Source organism: Phyllostomus hastatus, unplaced genomic scaffold (genome assembly GCF_019186645.2).
Source record: "Phyllostomus hastatus isolate PE091 unplaced genomic scaffold, TTU_PhHast_1.1 phas_scaffold_1674, whole genome shotgun sequence".
NCBI classification, from domain to species: Eukaryota; Metazoa; Chordata; class Mammalia; order Chiroptera; family Phyllostomidae; genus Phyllostomus; species Phyllostomus hastatus.
Window position 1 is genome coordinate 24,195,120 of NW_025334011.1, and position 16,783 is coordinate 24,211,902.

Below are 16,783 nucleotides of genomic sequence, written 5' to 3' on the forward strand. Positions count from 1 at the left end.
CGGTTTTCAACCATTTTAAAATGTGCTCAGGGCATTCCCCAGCTATTTTCAAAAGCTGGTTAAGGAGAGGACAGGCTTCTAAGAATGGGAGCTCCAGCAAAGAATGTTTTTCAAAGAATTCTTTGGGGTCTTCCTCAGCCCTACCCTCCACCCACAAAGGCTTTGACTTGACTATGAATTCCTAGCCAAAGGCGATCAACAGCACGCTAAAACTGGCTGGAAACACTGAACTTCTTGGGGTCAAGACTCCATTCTCAGGAACCAAACATACTGTCTGAGTCAATGCACATCTCTGGGAAACAAGTGTGAATCTCAAACGCACCGAGTGTTTGTTGTTCTTTCAGAGGATATACCCTGGTGGTATTACCCAGGAGGATAGACACATCAAAGACAAGGTGGCGTTTTCTCAGGCTGTGTTAAAATCAAGTTCCATTTTGCACTCTCTTTGGATCACTGGCGAGATCCAAAGCAACCCTTTCTTTCAGAAGTTGTATAAGCCATGCTCTCTAATGGCCCAGGCAAAGGAAGCATAATTCTCCTGTTATCCTGATGATGAGATCATGGCCACAAAAAAGAGTTTCAGACACAAAAATCTCTATTTTTATAATGTTTACCTTCTGTCTAACTGTACGTGCTAAGTTAGAAAACTGACAGCTGTTTTCAGCAAAGGAAATTGAGTAATTTAACCCAAGCTTGACTACTGAAGAAAAAAAGGACACTATGAGGGAGGCCTCTTGTAGTACCGGCTTCTCCCGCTAGGTGAGTGTTCTAGGAGCCCATCTGTATCAGTATACCAGCTGGTGTTGTTGAGAGAGGCTGGTTCAGCTTCAGTGAATTTTTTGAAGACTCTTTCAATGTGTTTGCCCATTTCATGATGGGTGACTTATGAGCACACCTGCCCACACCAATCTGAGTGGCCAAAAACAAAGTGACCCCCATGTGCCACTCTCTCTATTCACTCAACCTTGCCCCAAGCAATTTTTTTGTTTGTTCCCTGGATGAAAAAAGTCCTCAGAGAGAAACATGTTACCGGTGCACAAAAGATGAAACAAAACACGGCAGAAGCACTAAAAAGTATGAAAATCTACAAGTTCAAAAACTGTTCTGAGCAGTGGGAAGAACACCTTGATAGGTGTATTGCATCAAATGGAGAGTATTTTGAAGGTGACTGAAGTTTAAACATGTAAGAATAAATACACAATTTTTTTATAAATAAATTCTGGTTTTTTTCTGGGTCCCCTCTGGTACTATGTCTGAAAAGTAGTATCCATACTATATGTAAAAGCAAAAGTCAAGGTATTTTATTATATTTTCAGTTTGGTTAATTTTTTTTAAATATGCCAAGAATCTGAAAGAGATCTCCAAGATTTGTTTCATTGGGAACTTTCCCAAATGTCTTTATACATCTGACCTTTCAATAGGTGGTAGGTAGGGTTGCTGACTTCTAAACCACACAGTATAACTTCTGACTCTATGTTCAGCCCCTCACATCTGCAGATTCAATCAACCACTGATGGAAACAGTGTTTTAACTCTGTAGTTGGGAATCTGCAGTCACGAATGCAAAAATACCTTTTCTGATTTGCAGTTGGGAATCTGTGGTTGGGGATGCAAAAATAATTTTTGATCCATGGTTTGTTGAATCTGAGGATGCAAAACCTGCAGACACAAAGGGCCAACTATATTTATTGAAAACAAATTAGCATATTAAGTGGACCTGCACAGTTTAAACCTGCGTCGTTCAAGAGTCACCTGTAATTCTCATCTCACCTGGAGACTGCAGGCTGAGGTAGCCTTCATGTGATAAGTTGACAGCAAAAAAATCAGCATCATGTCAGCATCCTGGCTTTTATTTATTTATTTTTTGAAAGACTTACTGCTTGCTACTCATATCTGGTGCACAGACCTGCAGCATCAGCATCCTCTTGGAGTCTTTTTGTTTTGCTTTTTCAGCAGCTCAGAGTCTCAGGGCCCACCCCAGACCGACATACCCAGAAGCTGCGTCTTCACAAAATCCCTGTGAGATTTGGCTGGACTAACTCACCAGGCCACAGAGGTGGTAGACTCTGGAATCTGGCAAGTTTTATTTTCCAGATTGATAATCATCGGGTGCAGCAGAAGCTGGGCATCCACTGTCACCACCGGCCTTGCTCTGCAGGGAGAAAACACAGGATTTCGATGAGCCACAGGAGCCAAAGGCAGAAGCCCACCCCACTTCTAGCAGCCACTGCCAACATTCCCAGGTTTTGTGCCGAGAATTTGCCTCACCACTTGAACAGGTGGGCATCAGACCTAACTAATTACCTCTGGGAGCTGGTGAATACAAACACAGGATGTGCTTCCTGGGCCCGGCAAAAAAAGTCACCACACACCTGCTTTGCGTATGGAGTGGGTTCATGGTACCTGGTGAGACTGTCACGAAATGCTTCTCTAGGGTCTGCTACTGTATCTGTATACATCATCTTACAATCATTTGTGTTGGTAAGTACTTGACTTTTGCAATTTTTCTCACTATTGGTCAATGATTTTTTTTTAGTTTGCTATTTTCTAGCCATGCTTTGCAGATTTAGCTCCACACAGAACAGTGGTCCTCAATCCTGACTGAAAATGTAAGCATCCAGGAGCTTTAACACAGGTGGCATGCCCATGCCCCACCACAGGCAAACTGAGTCAGATCACTGGGGTCTGGGCCAAGCGCTGGAATGTTCAACAAACCTTCCAGGGGATTCTAATGTGCAGCCAAGTTCTAGGGGAGGGACTAATTTAAACTCAATTCCCACAACCCATAACCAGATGAGTATAAGTCATAGGAAAAGGGGACAGGACAATTTTTAAAGCTCAGTTCCACGAAATGATAGCCGGGAAGCCTGAGCCCAGGCTTCAGGTGGCAACAGGAAACGATACTGCCTTGCCTACATTTTTCTCTGACCTGTGGGAAGGCTGTGCCTTGGGGCCGAGTGTTGTTTGGGACACTAAACAATTTCATGATTACAGCAAGGGGGCCCACTGGGAATTTCCCTAAACTCTGTTACCCTATTTATCTGTGCTCTATGACATAGTTTTGTTTTCAATATTGTGTTAGCTCCAGTCCTTGGAAAATGAGACAGGATTAGCCATGTAAGACATTTAGGGGGCAGACATCCATGAGGGAAAGAAGGGGTAAGAGTGGAGGAGGCTGCAGTCCGTGGTCAGACTGTGATGCGGAAGGATCCCTGAGAAGGAGCGAGGGAAGTGGGAAGTCCATGGGAAGTTCCAGCTGGACACGGGGTGGGAAGGGGCCAAAGTTGCCTGTCAGGGGAGCTCCATGTCTCATGGGAAGGGGCACAACCGCTGTTGCGCCGGCAATGGGCTAGGAGAACTCATGGGGCATGTGACCCTGGTGCGAATGTGCTGGCAGATTCAGAGGATAGCAGGAGGACTGCCAGTCAGTTTCACTCCATGGGCTCTGATTGGCCCGTCCTCGTGGCCACAACAAACAGAGCCTCATCCTTGCTGTACTTTGGGCGTTTCAATCATCTGATTCTCTGTCACCTGAAGTGGACAGTGGCTGGTATAAGTCAGCACTCTGAGTATGTGTTGGGAACTGGAGAAGAAGAAAATCTTACCTACTTGAGGAATCCCAACTTTAGACTCTGCCTGGGAGTGGAGCCAGAACACATGGGTTGGCTCTCTTCCTTTTGCCTTGTTATCCTGACTTAGTGTCTCTCATTCCCATAAAATACTTTTCTAAGAAGAAAGAGAATCTAAAAATTTTCAGCACCAATTGTCTACCTGTTACTATTCTGTGTACTTTACACACAGATTCCCACTTAATCCTTTTTAAAAATAACCTTATAAAATAAATATTATTATCCCCATTTTACAGATGAAAAATCAGAGGCCCAGAAAGCTATAGGAACGAGGCCAAGATGACAAGCTATGAGTGTATGGGAATGTCCAGGCATCTGGAGCCAGACCTCTCACATTTGAACACACTTTGAAGCATTTGTTCAATGCCTGCCAGTGGAGGCTATGAATTCCTGGTATTTTCTGTTCCCAAATTTAGCACCCTCACCTGATTATAGAGGCTAAGGGACAGAGTGACATTCTCCCACCCCACATTCCTTCTCTATAAGCACATTCTGATGCGTTTCTAAAGCAAAGGGGAACATTTAAATACAGTAGCATCTAAAAATGTTTTGTTTTATAAGTTCTGCTAAGATTCATATTTTATTTAACAGTATGCTAGTAGGGACTGGAAGTTTGGTCATCAAGCACAAGCATAAAAAGACAAGGATAAATGAAAGAGAAAAAAATGAGAGAAAAAATCCCTCCAAACTTTAAAAAGAACATCTAAATGTTCTTCCAAATAAATGGTCAGGATATACTCTTTAAGGCAAAACCAACAACGAAAAGAAATGCATTTCAAACAATAAGAAAAACACATCCATTGATAGATGAATGCAGGAAGAAAATGTGGTATATATATATAATAAGATCTTATTCAGCTACAAAAAAGGAAATCTTATCATTGCAGCAACATGGAAGACCTTGAGAACGTTATGCTATGTGAAAAAATTCAGACAAAGACAAATACCATGTGATCTCATTTCCATGTGGAATTTAGAAAATAAAAGAATTAAAAAAATGTAGATACAGAGAACAGATTGGTGGTTGCCAGAGGTGGCAGGGGTGGTGTGGGCCACGGGCAAAATGGGTGCAGGTGTCAAAAGGCCACCTTTAAAACCTTTATAACCTTTATAACATTTCCCATTATAAAATACATGAGTCCTACAATGTAATAGCAGGGTGACTATAGCTAATAAGACTGTGTTGTATATTTGAAAGTTGCTACGAGGGTAGATCTTAAAAGTTCTCATCACCAGCAAAAGAAATCTGTTGCTGTGTGAGGCAATGGAGGGCAGCTAGACTCACTGTGGTGATCATGTCACAGTGTGCAGTGTCAGTTCCTTACGTCATGTGCCTGAAACTAGGATAACGTTGTGTGTCAATTATATCTCAACGAAAAACAACATTTGCATACCACCAACCACATACCTATAAACAGCTACTTTTCCTGTTCCAAATGCACCCACAATTAGATCTAAAAAAGACAAAAACACAAAACACATCCACAAATTTTATAGAAACAATGTGAGCTCATCATCGTAAATAGCACGCAGTGCATCCTGAAATGCCAATTGCAGAGTGAGAGTCATAAAAATAATTATAGCAAATTGTACCTTTTTTAAGACATTTAGAAAGGATATTGGAACTGCATTGTAATTGTTTAATATGACACGTAAACCAGTAGCTCTCAAACCCTTCTGGACTCAGGAAGGCCAACCTTCTAGACATGCTTAAGAAACTCATCATAACACTACCTCTCCCATCCTCCAGAGTCAAGGCACATCCCTTAAGGAAAGCAAAAGGGGAAAAAGCATGTGCAGAGTGCCTACTGTGTACCAGGCTATTAAACATGTTGTTTTATTATTCTCCTACCAGCAACAACCCTATGAAGCAAGTACTATTACCAACAGAGTGGGACGCTTTGTCGTCTTGACACAACCATTTGCTCTTTACAAATAGCGTGAATGGTGAGTATACTTTTGGCAAAATGATCAGCAGTATATGAAGTAATTGGCATATTATAATGATCTTAAATAACAACAATGATAATAAGTAACACATATTGGACATTTACCACAGGCTGGAAATTTTTCTAAACAACTTACGTTACCTGATCCCTAACCAGAAGTTAGAAAGTCTCTATTATTAGCACAGTTTTGCCTGTGAGTAAACTGAAGCTTAAGGAGGCTAACCCATAAGATCACTAAAGTTCACAAAACCGGGAAGAGGCAGAGCTGGGTGACAGCAGGCTGGGTGGCAACAGCCCTGGGCAGCAGCAGAGCGATCTTACTCTGTCTGAGGGGTGATGCTCACCATGATCTCAGCGACTGGCTAATACACGGGTGGAACTCTGTTTTTCTTAATCTAATTTATCACGGTTACTCTTGGTAAATACAATCCAATGAAAATAAAAATGACAGTGACTAAGTATGCAGAATTCAGTTTAGAGGTAGAGGTGACGACATTGGATGTGGTAAAAATAATGGCCACAGGAGAAAACTTAGAATATTGAAACTATTAATTGCTTAATTCTAGTAGAACTGAAGTGAAAAAAGAAAAAAAGAATAGGGCGGGAATACATTTGACCACTCCATATGGAAAAGTGATCAAGGAATTAAATTGGTTTAATGGAGTTTTCACAGGGAAATGGCTTGGAGTCACATTCCCTTGACACTCACTGTTCCGGGACATAACAACGGGGTCAGACTGCAGGCAGCTATGACTGTCCTCTGGGGGCCCCTCTTGGCTGGGCTGAGATGGATCACCCCTCAGGTGGGATGACCCCGAGGCATGTACTTCCCCGTCTCCCAGATTTCCCCGGTGACACAGAGCCCTAGTGGCCCACAGTGACAACCTCTTTATAATAACCTGTCATTACACTTTCCTTCCCACACCTCTCTTCCCTACTCCCTTCCTGATGTTTTCTTTGGATTATTTCTCAAAGAAATTACTTGCTTTCTAATCTTTGTCTTAAAGTCTACTCTGGAAGAAGCCAACCTAAGGTACAATAATTTTGGTTAAAAATGTTTGTTTGTTTGTTTGTTTGTTTGTTTTTTAAAAAAAGACTCAAACATCTTCATGGTGAAAACCAAGGCTGGAGCGTCTCTGGATTTATCCATACAGAATCCAGTTCAGACAATAGCCCAGGATTGGACTCCAAAGCTCCACATTTTAAAAGCTGTGAGCACTAATGCTGAAGTAAGTCAAATGAAGATCCTTCATCAGAGGATCTTCATACCCATGAGATTAAAGAACACATTAAGAAAAGGGCTACAACTTGGGCAGTGGGACAATCTTGGGTCATTCCGGGGGTCATGCTCACATTGTCCTCAGAGATTGCCTAATACGTAGTGTTCAGATCTTTGAAGCCAGAAGCTGAAGTTTCTAAGTCTACCATTTGAAAAAATCATACCATAACTTCCACTTTTTAGCTATTTTCACATTTTTTTCTGTTATATTCATCTCTTCCAGTTTATCAGCGACTTTTTACTATGTCAGAGGAAAATGAGCTACTGACTTGAAGAAACATGAACTCTGTTCTTCCTGTGTAGTCGTGGGCTCAGTATTTAGACAAGTGTAACCAGGTGGCTCTTGGCCTGAGCCATATCTGTTGACATGCCACCGGACAGGAGAATTCCATTATGAAAACCGATTCGAGAGGAATTATGCACTTTGTTTTTGGATCCAAATATTTACATACCAAGAGCAGACATTTTGTAAATAACATGAATTGTAAGAATCAAGTCTCTGTAAATGGCAAAGCCAACAGGACTGTAAGCTCCTGCAGGGCAGGAATCTGTCTTCAGGTTTACATATCAGAAATACTTTATGGGATGGCATGGGTTGCTATAAATAATGTTTACATCCACAGTACCAGGCACAGAGCCAGATTCAGAGCAGGGATTTACAAATGCCTGTGAAATAGGACGATAAGTAATAGCAAGGTAATATTCTCAAGACGAGAGAGATGAAGGAATCAGACGGTTATTCACTCAAGCTAATGGAAACTGCAGTTAAATTCTGCCGGATTTTTGCACGTGCACTTGTAGGTATTTGGAGACATACACAAACACACAGACACACACAGGCTCTATTCCAGAAAATTCTAGAAAGTAATATACTGACTGGACCGTGACGAGGTTGTCATTATAGATGATAAGTTGACAAACACCCTCCTCATGGTCTTGAGCAGAGGGCCTTTTTCTTTAGAAATGTTAATTCCTGTGCCTTAGGGTGGGAATTTTCCTACTCTAGAAAAATAAAATAACTGGCAAAATAGACCACAATTTTTTTTCCTGAGAATGTGGCCACAGCCTTTCAGAGGCCAAGAATACAGTTATCTACCACAAAAGTATGTTTTCCTTTTGAGACACCACCTTGGTATCGTGCCTGCTGGAACAGTCTGGAAGCATTGGTGCTCAGGACATTAAAAATCCCCAATCTCCCTCGGGCAGGAGAATTGATCTGCTGATTTGTGTTCATAATCAGTTTTTTCTTCCAAAATATGTGATATGTTTTGATAAGTAGTATGTGGTTTCCATATATATATGTATATATATATTATGCGTGATATATACATACATACAAGGTCTGTGCGGAAAAAGTCCAGCCATTGTTAACATAACGAGGATGGTTTGGATGACATTGATGTAACCTGGCAGCCAAGGAGAGTGGACTGGAATGCACATGCATGAACAATGACAACTTCATTGGAGACAGTAGACACCGTTGAGTGAGCATGAGTACTGTGTGGCCATCGCATTCAAAGTGACTGAATGAATAGAGCAATAAATCTAGATCAAATTTTGCGTTCAACTTGAACATTCCTCCACAAAAACTATTCAGATGATTCAGAAGGCCTCAGCTATGGGCAACTGGTGAGTAGCAGGCTTCATCGTGGCAATGTGCCTGCTCAAGCATCACATCTCATGCAGTTTTTTTGTGAAACATCAAATCATACAGGTGACTCAGCTCCCCCACAGCCCAGATTTGGTGCCCTGTGACTTCTGACTTTTCCCAAAACTAAAATCATCTTTGAAAGGGAGGAAATGTCAGACCATCAGAGAGATTCAGGAAAATGCAATGGGACAGCTGATGGTAACTGAGAGAACTGTGTGAGGTCCCAAGATGCCTACTTTGAAGGGGACTGAAGTGTCATTGTCCTATGTACAATGTTTGGTATCTTGTACCTTCTTCAATAAATGTCTCTATTTTTCATGTTACATGACTGGATAACTTCTGGACAGACCTTGTATATTTATATTTGTGTATATATATATGGGGTGGGGCAATAGCAGGTTTATAGTTTGTATGGAAAAATAATACAATAATTAATGAATAATAATACAAGAATCAACTCTGTGTTTTGAGTACTCACAACTATAACCTACTTTTGCCCCACTCTGTATGTATACATACCTGTCTGTATGCATACACGCATAAACATATAATGTATAGGGATACACACATACATATTTTTTGGTTCAAATTAATGTTTTTTTCAACCCTCACCCAAGAATATGTTTATTGATATTTTTTTTAGAGAGAGGGAGAGGGACAGAGAGAAGAACATCAATGTAATAGAAAAACATCAATCTGTTGCTTTCTATATGTGCCCCGGCCAGGGATCAAGCCCACAACCTAGGTATGTGCCCTGCCCAGGGATCAAAGCAGCAACATTTTGGTGTACAGGACAATGCTGCACCAACAGAGCCACTTGGAAGGGCCAAATTAATGGTCTTATTTGCATCTTTCATACCAGCAGTGGAACCAAAAACACACTGACTGTCATATATGGATATAGTTGAAACATAACAAGAAAAGATTTGAACTATGTACATTGAGGAAGGGAAAAGTATTTCTTTTCACACCAACCTTTTCTTATTTTGTGGTTTCTGAATAGTAGAATCGAAGCATACTTTTTCCCCAATTTAATTCAGTATGAAGTAATACAACTTGTATGATCAACCATTTTGTCTTTAAGCAAAAGACATACACATATATACACACGAACACCTACACACACACCTGTTTTTAATTTTGCAGTATTCTGTCATGTTTAGGAATTTAAATGACAATCAAAAAACAAAGAATTTTGGTACTGGTATTTGGATTCATAACTCTGCCAACTTTCTCCTTCACTTTGAGACAACAGGTCTTATGCTATTACCTAATGTTTACTTTCTTATAGAAATTTCTTGAAGGCAGATTCTGAAAACCAACAAACAAAAACTGTGCCTTTCTTTATACAAAGACACCCATTTCTTTTCCTTGAAGAAAAAAAAGGGAAACTAAAATTGGTTCTTTCCTGTTAATCAAAAACAATTCTCAGAATGCTGGAGTCCTTTGTTAGCACCTCACATTGCCTGAGAAACATGGTTTATTTTCCTTTTGGCTTTTGACGGAACAACTCAGTACTTTTAAAGATACAAAACAGGGGCATTAGCATCAATGCAGGATCAGTTGGCAAGAAAAAATAACCCAAAAAATGTGAGGTCATAGGAGATATATTACACCTCCGTTTTGTATTTCACTTCTCCAAAATTGTTATTTTTAAATGAAAAAGAAGAGCCAAGTTTTTAAAGTGGTAGTTGGACTACAGAGTCAGATTTCATTAATCTATGAAGAAAATTCTGGAGTTGGAAGAAGTTCTATTTGAAAACATCAGCCTTGTTTTGAGTGTAGACTTGATGTTTGAGTTTAGGTGGGCAGGGTGCGGGGAGGAGAGAACAAACACTTCCTGGGGGACAGCTGAGGGGGAGACAGAAGGAAAAGCACCACGGCCCCCCAAGTGCACATTTCATAAACTCCGAGACTTCCCATCTGCCGCTTTTTGCTTGTCATTTCTTACTCTCTCATCTTGTTGAGAAACACTAATGCTGAAGTCTGTTGCAGAAAATGCCATCAGGCAGCACCTTTTTTATTTCGAAATTTTAAAAAGTTAATATTTTTAAGTATTTTTATTGATTATTCTGTTACAGTTGTCCCAATTTTTTTCTTTTGTACCCCTCTGCCTGGTACCTCTCTTCCCTCCAGCAATCTCCCCTCCTCCTTTTTGATGTCCATGGGTTGTGCTTCTAAGTTCTTTGGCTTCTCCCTTTCCTAAACTGTTCGTAACCGCCCCCTGTCTATTCTGTTCCCACCAATTTTGCTTCTTGATCCCTACACCATTTCCTCTTTCCTCCTGCCCCTACTCAGTGGACGACCTTCCAAATGATCCTCATACCTATGATTCTGTTCCTGTTCTGGTTGTTTGTTTTTACTTTTTAGATTTAGTTGATAGTTCTGAGTTTGTTGTCATTTTAATGTTCATAGTTTTTATCTTCTTTTTCTTAAATAAGTCCCTTTAACATTTTATATAATAATGGCTTGGTGATGATGAACTCCTTTAGTTTTACCTTGTGTGGGAAGCACTTTATCTTCCCTCCTGTTCTAAATGATAGCTTTGCTGGATAGAGTAATCTAAGTTGTAGGTCATTGCTTTTCATCACTTTGAATACTCTTTGCTAGTCCCTTTTTGTCTGCAGTTTCCTTTGAGAAATCAGCTGACAGCCTTATGGGAACTCCTTTGTAGGTAACTCTCTCATTTTCTCTTGCTGCTTGTAAGATTCTCTCTTTATCTTTAACCCTTGGCATTTTAATTATGAAGTGTCTTGGTGTGGTCCTCTTTGGGTCCAACTTGATTGAGACTCTCTGTGTATCCTGGACTTGCATGTGTATTTCTTCACCAAATTAGGAAGTTTTCTTTCATTATTTTTTCAAACAAATTTCCAATTTCTTGCACCTTCTCCTTTTTATGGAACCCTTATGATGTGAATGTTGGACCTCTTGAAGTTGTCCTAGAGGCTGCTTATACTGTCCTCATTTTTTTTTTTGGATTATTTTTTCTTCTTGTTGTTCTGATTGGTTGCTTTTTGCTTCCTTATGTTCCAAATTACTGATTTGATTCTCAGCTTTTTCCAGTCTACTGTTGTTGCCCTGTAAATAGTTCTTTATTTTTAATTAGTGTATCCTTTGTTACTGACTGGATCTTTTTTATGCTTTTGAGGTCCTTACTAAGCTCCTTAAGCATTCTTGTAACCAGTGTTTTGAACTCTGCATCTGGGAGATTGCTTATCTCCATTTCTTTCAGTTCTTTTCCTGGAGTTTTGATCTATTCTTTCATTTGGGCCATGTTTCTTTCTCTCCTCATTTTGGCAGCCTCCTTGTATTTGTTTCTATTTATTAGGTAGAGCTGCTTTGACTCTGTGTTTTGGCAGTGTGGCCTAATGTAGTAAGTGTCCTGTAGGGTCCAGTGGCACAGCCTCCCCTATCATCCAAGTTGGGTATCCCAGGTGAGCCCTTTGGTTGGGCTGAGCACACACTCCTCTTGTAGTAGAGCTTTGGTTGCTGTTGGCAGATCAATGGGAGGGATTTACCTGGACAAGTCAGCTGCAAGGATTGGCTGTGATCGCTGACCACCAACCTCTGCCCTCTGTGCAGGATCAGCTGTGCAGGGGCGCGGTGACAGTGCTCTGGAATAGTCTGTAGCAGTCTACTGGGTACCTTGGCCCTGGGGTTTCCTGGGTGGTGTGGGCCAAGGTCAGCCTCCACCTGTGTTTTGCCAGGGTCCACCCTTCCTGAGCTATAAAGCAATCTGAGATGGTGCTACTTGTGCTGGGCTGTGAGATTCTCAGGTGAAGCCAAGCTGTGAAACTAAACTGGCTGCTGCTAATGCTTGGCCTGGGGTTCCCTGAGGCCAGCTGTTGCTTGTTTGATAGGATTTAGGAAGTTGGGAACCAGGAGCCAAGACCAGTCATTCATATGGAAAAGCAGCTTGGGTGGGCCTCTAAACTGGATGGGGTAGAGTCCCTGGGGATCTCCAAGGCAGTGTTAGCCAGGTTGATGGAGTCTCCAGTGTGGCACCAGCCTGCTGGCTCCATGGCTGTACATGGGGAAGGACTCAGAAAAGAGACAATGTCCTCCACTCACCCTGATGGCAGACATTTCAGCCTCTCTCACTATGCCACTGGTATTCTTTAAGCTGTCACTCTGACACTGGAGCTCAGAGGGTGTGAATCTGAGTAGGTGAGTGAGTCTGGTGTGGGTTCTTTAAGAAGAGCTGCTTGGGGCTCCAGAAGTTTTTTCCACCAACTCAATCCCCACTGGTTTTTGCAGCCAGAATGTGTGAGGACTTATCTTCCTGGCGCTGGAACCCTGGGCTGGGGGGCCTGGTGTGGGGCTGGGATTCTTCACTTCCAACTTATCCCTCCCAAGTTTCTATCCCCCACACACAGGTGAGGGAGCAACCTGTTCTGCATCTGCACCCCACATCCAGTCTGGATGGATGTGATTTCTTTAATTCCATAGTTGTCATACTTCCACTCAACTTGATTTCTTACACTCCTGAGTGATGACTGTTCTATATTTTAGTTGCAATTTTGATGTAGTTATGTAAAGAGGTGAGTCTTGTCTGCCTACATCACCATCTTGACATAGAGGGAAGCCCTCTAAAAAATTAATATTTTAAAATAATTCTGGACAATGAGAATTGCTATATAGAAACTCTAAATAAATGAGAAACATGGGAATATAAACCTAACAATTGCATGAAAAAATTATGGTTTCTTTAAAAGGCAGACTCCCTTAAACATGACCAAAAAATGTAGGGATCACAAAAGAAATTTTAAAATTTAAACTTTAGCTAAAAATCTGAGCAAGGTCAAAAAAGCAGTGAAAAAAAATGAGGGAAGATGTTTATAATGTATATGACTTATCAAGTGTGAGTATTTTTCAATGATTAAAAGAATGGTACCTAGTAAAAAATAAAGGTTAGTTGTTATTATTAACCCTAATTCATAATAGAAACTCAAATAAATTAATAATAAAACTATAAACATTTTAATACAAAGATTATAGTCAATTAACATAAACTAAATAGCTATGATCAATAAATACATGAAAAGATTTTCAACCTCATCAGTCATCAGGAAATACAAATGAAAGGTATAAGGAGATATCATTTTTGACCTTTCAAACTAGAAAAGATATAAAAATTAGTACTAGGCACTACTGGGTAGAAAGCCAAGGACCAACAGCTCATATGCTCTGTGGGAATATCAACTGGCACAATTTTTAAAAACTTAATAAAATTTATTGGGGTAACATTGGTTAATAGCATTATATAAGTTTCAAATGTATGATTCTTTTTTTCTTATTGCCTTATATTTTGTTTAATTTTTAACTTTAAAAAAATTTTTATATTTTTTATTGTTGTACTTGCACCTGTGTATTGCATTATGTGCTCACTATTCTAAGTCCAGTCTCCTTCTACCATCTTATATTTGACCCCCTTTTCCTTCTTTCTCTCCCTTCCCCTCTGATACCCACTATACTGTCTGTGTCTATGAGTTTTTGCTTGTTGCTTTCTGTTTTATATCCCACATATGAAGTGAAATCATGTGGTTCTTGTCCTTTTCCATCTGACTTATCTCAGCATGATGTTCTCAAGATGCACCCATGTTGTCGCAAATGGCAATAAGTCATCTTTTCTTGTGGCTGAGTAGTATTCCATTGTAGGTATGGATCACAGCTGCTTTACTCTCTCATCTGTTGAAGGACACACTATGCCTTGGCTATTGTGAATGATGCTGCAATGAACATAGGGGTACCTATATCTTTATGAATAAGTATTTTCAAATTTCCAGAAGAGGAATCGCTAGGTCATATGGTAGGTAGGTCTATTCTTAATTTTTTTAGGAAACTTCATATTGTTTTGCATAAAGCCTATATAGTAAAAATTTTCATTCCCACCAGCATTACAGGAGTGTTCTCTTTTTTCCACATCCTCTCCAAAACTTATTCTTTCTTGTCTTATTGATGATAGCCAAGGCGTGGTATCATCGTTGATTTGCATTTCCCTAATAGCTAGTGAGGCCGAGCATCTTTTCATAGGTCTTTTGGCCATCTGCATGTCTTCTTGGGAAAAGTGGCACAATTTTCTTGAGAGGTAGTGTGGTGACATATGACAATGCAAACCTTTGACTGGCATTTGCACTCTAGGTATTTATCCTTGGGATACATTGAACAATTACGCAAAGGTGTATAAAACAAAAGGTAGCTTTCTAAACATTTTAAATATACTAATTCCTTTGTTACCACAATCTTAGGTGTGGAAGACAAGCTTTAAACCCAGGCCTTCAGGCTATAGAGCCCACATGTTTAACTATTTTTCTATGCTGCCTCCCAGAAGTATATCTACAGGCTATTTTTTCTCTTAAAAAGTTAAAATCGAGGTCTATTTTATGTACAGTATATTTTATTCTTTCTCAATATTCTGTTCTGAGAGCTTTGATAAATGTGTCTGATCTTGTAACCACCACCACCACACTCCAGAAGAGGACAGTTCCATCATCCAACAGTGTCCCTGTGCTGCTTTGTGGTGATGCCCACTCCCACCTCCACCCCGAGCTTCCACATCAACTCATCTGTTCTCCAGAACATCGTATAAATGGAGGCACGCAGTGTGTGGCCATTTAGTTCTGGCTTTTTTTCACCCAGTTTAGTGCACTTGCCATGCATCTATGATGTTGCACATGTCCAAAGTTCATTCCTTTTCAGTGCTGAGTAGTATTCCACTGTGTGGATGGCCCACGGTTTGTGTATCCACCTCTGGCTAAGGGGCAGAAGTTGTTTCCAATCTTTGGAAAGTTACTATAAAGATTTGTTTGCAGGTTTTTGTGCACCTACAGGCTGATTTTAATATGTAAATTGTCTCTTGTTAAATCTGCAACATCTTCGCAGCCCTCTTTTAAATGCAATGTTTTTATTTCAAGTGGAAAATTACTGAGTAGAGGGTAAAAAAGTAGGAATTCTAAATTTCAGTTCACTTTGCCACTGGCTTCCTAATGACTCTGGACAAGTCACCATCCATTGCCAAATCTCTGGTGAAGTCCTCAAGGTTCCAGATGGGAGAGCCAAGAGTTCAGTAGAGTTGGATGGGGTCCCATGACTGCAGTCCCTCTGCTCTGATTTATAATCCAGGACTCGCCTTTGTCTCTTGAGTCAGCTTTGCTCTTGCAGGGTTTGGCTCTTCTCTTGTCTCCACGGTGGGACAGCCCCTGTCTGGCTCTGTCCCTGGCTTAACCAAACCTAGACATCAGCCTGCTCACCTCCAGGACTCAGCTGCCTGAACTCATGGTCCACAGATTGCTGGCTTCCCTTTTGGCAATGCTGATGCTTGCCACTCACAGCACTTCCTGCAGGCACTTCTCATCCAGGCTCTGTCTCTGCTAAGTTCCTGCCCACACAAATGAAGGTTATCAAATCTTTTACCTGGATCCACCCATGGTCTGCTCACTTGCATACAAGGATGATGTTAAGAGAAATGATGGAATTAAAGATAATGTATGAAATGATGGGGTTAAAGATGGTGTGTAAACATGGCAATGTTGACTTGTAAGTGGGTTATGAAATTGGCTTACGTGTCTGGTACTGGAAAAAAGAGCCCATGTCCGTGGGAAGCAGGCATTTAGACAAGTCTCTTAGACGAGTCTCCAGAGTTTGGCAAATGTGTTCATCTAAAAATAGAGGCAGCCTTTCTTCCTTGCGTTTTTATTGCAACATGCAAAATATTACTGAGAGGAAGGTTATGAGTTGAGGAAGAAATGTTTGAAAAAAAAGCGTCATTTTATCCCAAAAAGTAATAATCCTAACGATCTGTCTGAAATGCTTCCAAATGAACTCTGAGGAAAACATTTATGAGTTGGAACATGGTATTAGGTTGCAACATTCTAATTTACTCGGGGTTTATTTTCCTCTAAAAAAATCCCACACAAAAAAATAAGAGTGAAATATCAAACAACAAGTCTGCTTTAAGAAAATAGTTTTTTAAAATAAATTGTTAGCATTTTGTGGCTGCAAGAGTCCCCTCTGCCCCTCCCATCGCCTGGTGTTCACTTGTTGCATTCCATGTCACTGTACCTAAGACACTTCACTTTGTCCTTGTCGTGGCCACAATTGTAACATGTGTGCCGTCCAATCAGTTGCTCAAAGTCCTGGAGAAAACTGTGTTTCTTTAGGACCAGTTCCATTTATAGTGGCTGCTTGTTGGGGGTGACCGCATACAAGATACCAGAAAAGCCTGATATCTCACAGCCACTTTTCCTGTCTCCTGCCTGACAGGTAAAATCCTATGA

At 40.6% G+C, this 16,783-nt stretch overlaps 1 protein-coding gene across 1 annotated transcript in view; it reads right to left on the reverse strand.

Annotated features, from left to right (window-relative positions):
- The window catches only part of ITGA8 (integrin subunit alpha 8), a 170,508-nt gene that overhangs the window by 71,262 nt on the left and 82,463 nt on the right, over nt 1-16,783 (reverse strand). Inside the window, exons 14-15 of the mRNA XM_045857952.1 lie at nt 5,037-5,082; nt 2,044-2,151 (exon numbers count right to left, since the gene is read on the reverse strand). Of these exons, the coding sequence (XP_045713908.1) occupies nt 2,044-2,151; nt 5,037-5,082 (154 nt within the window). The remainder of the gene's footprint in view (nt 1-2,043; nt 2,152-5,036; nt 5,083-16,783) is intronic.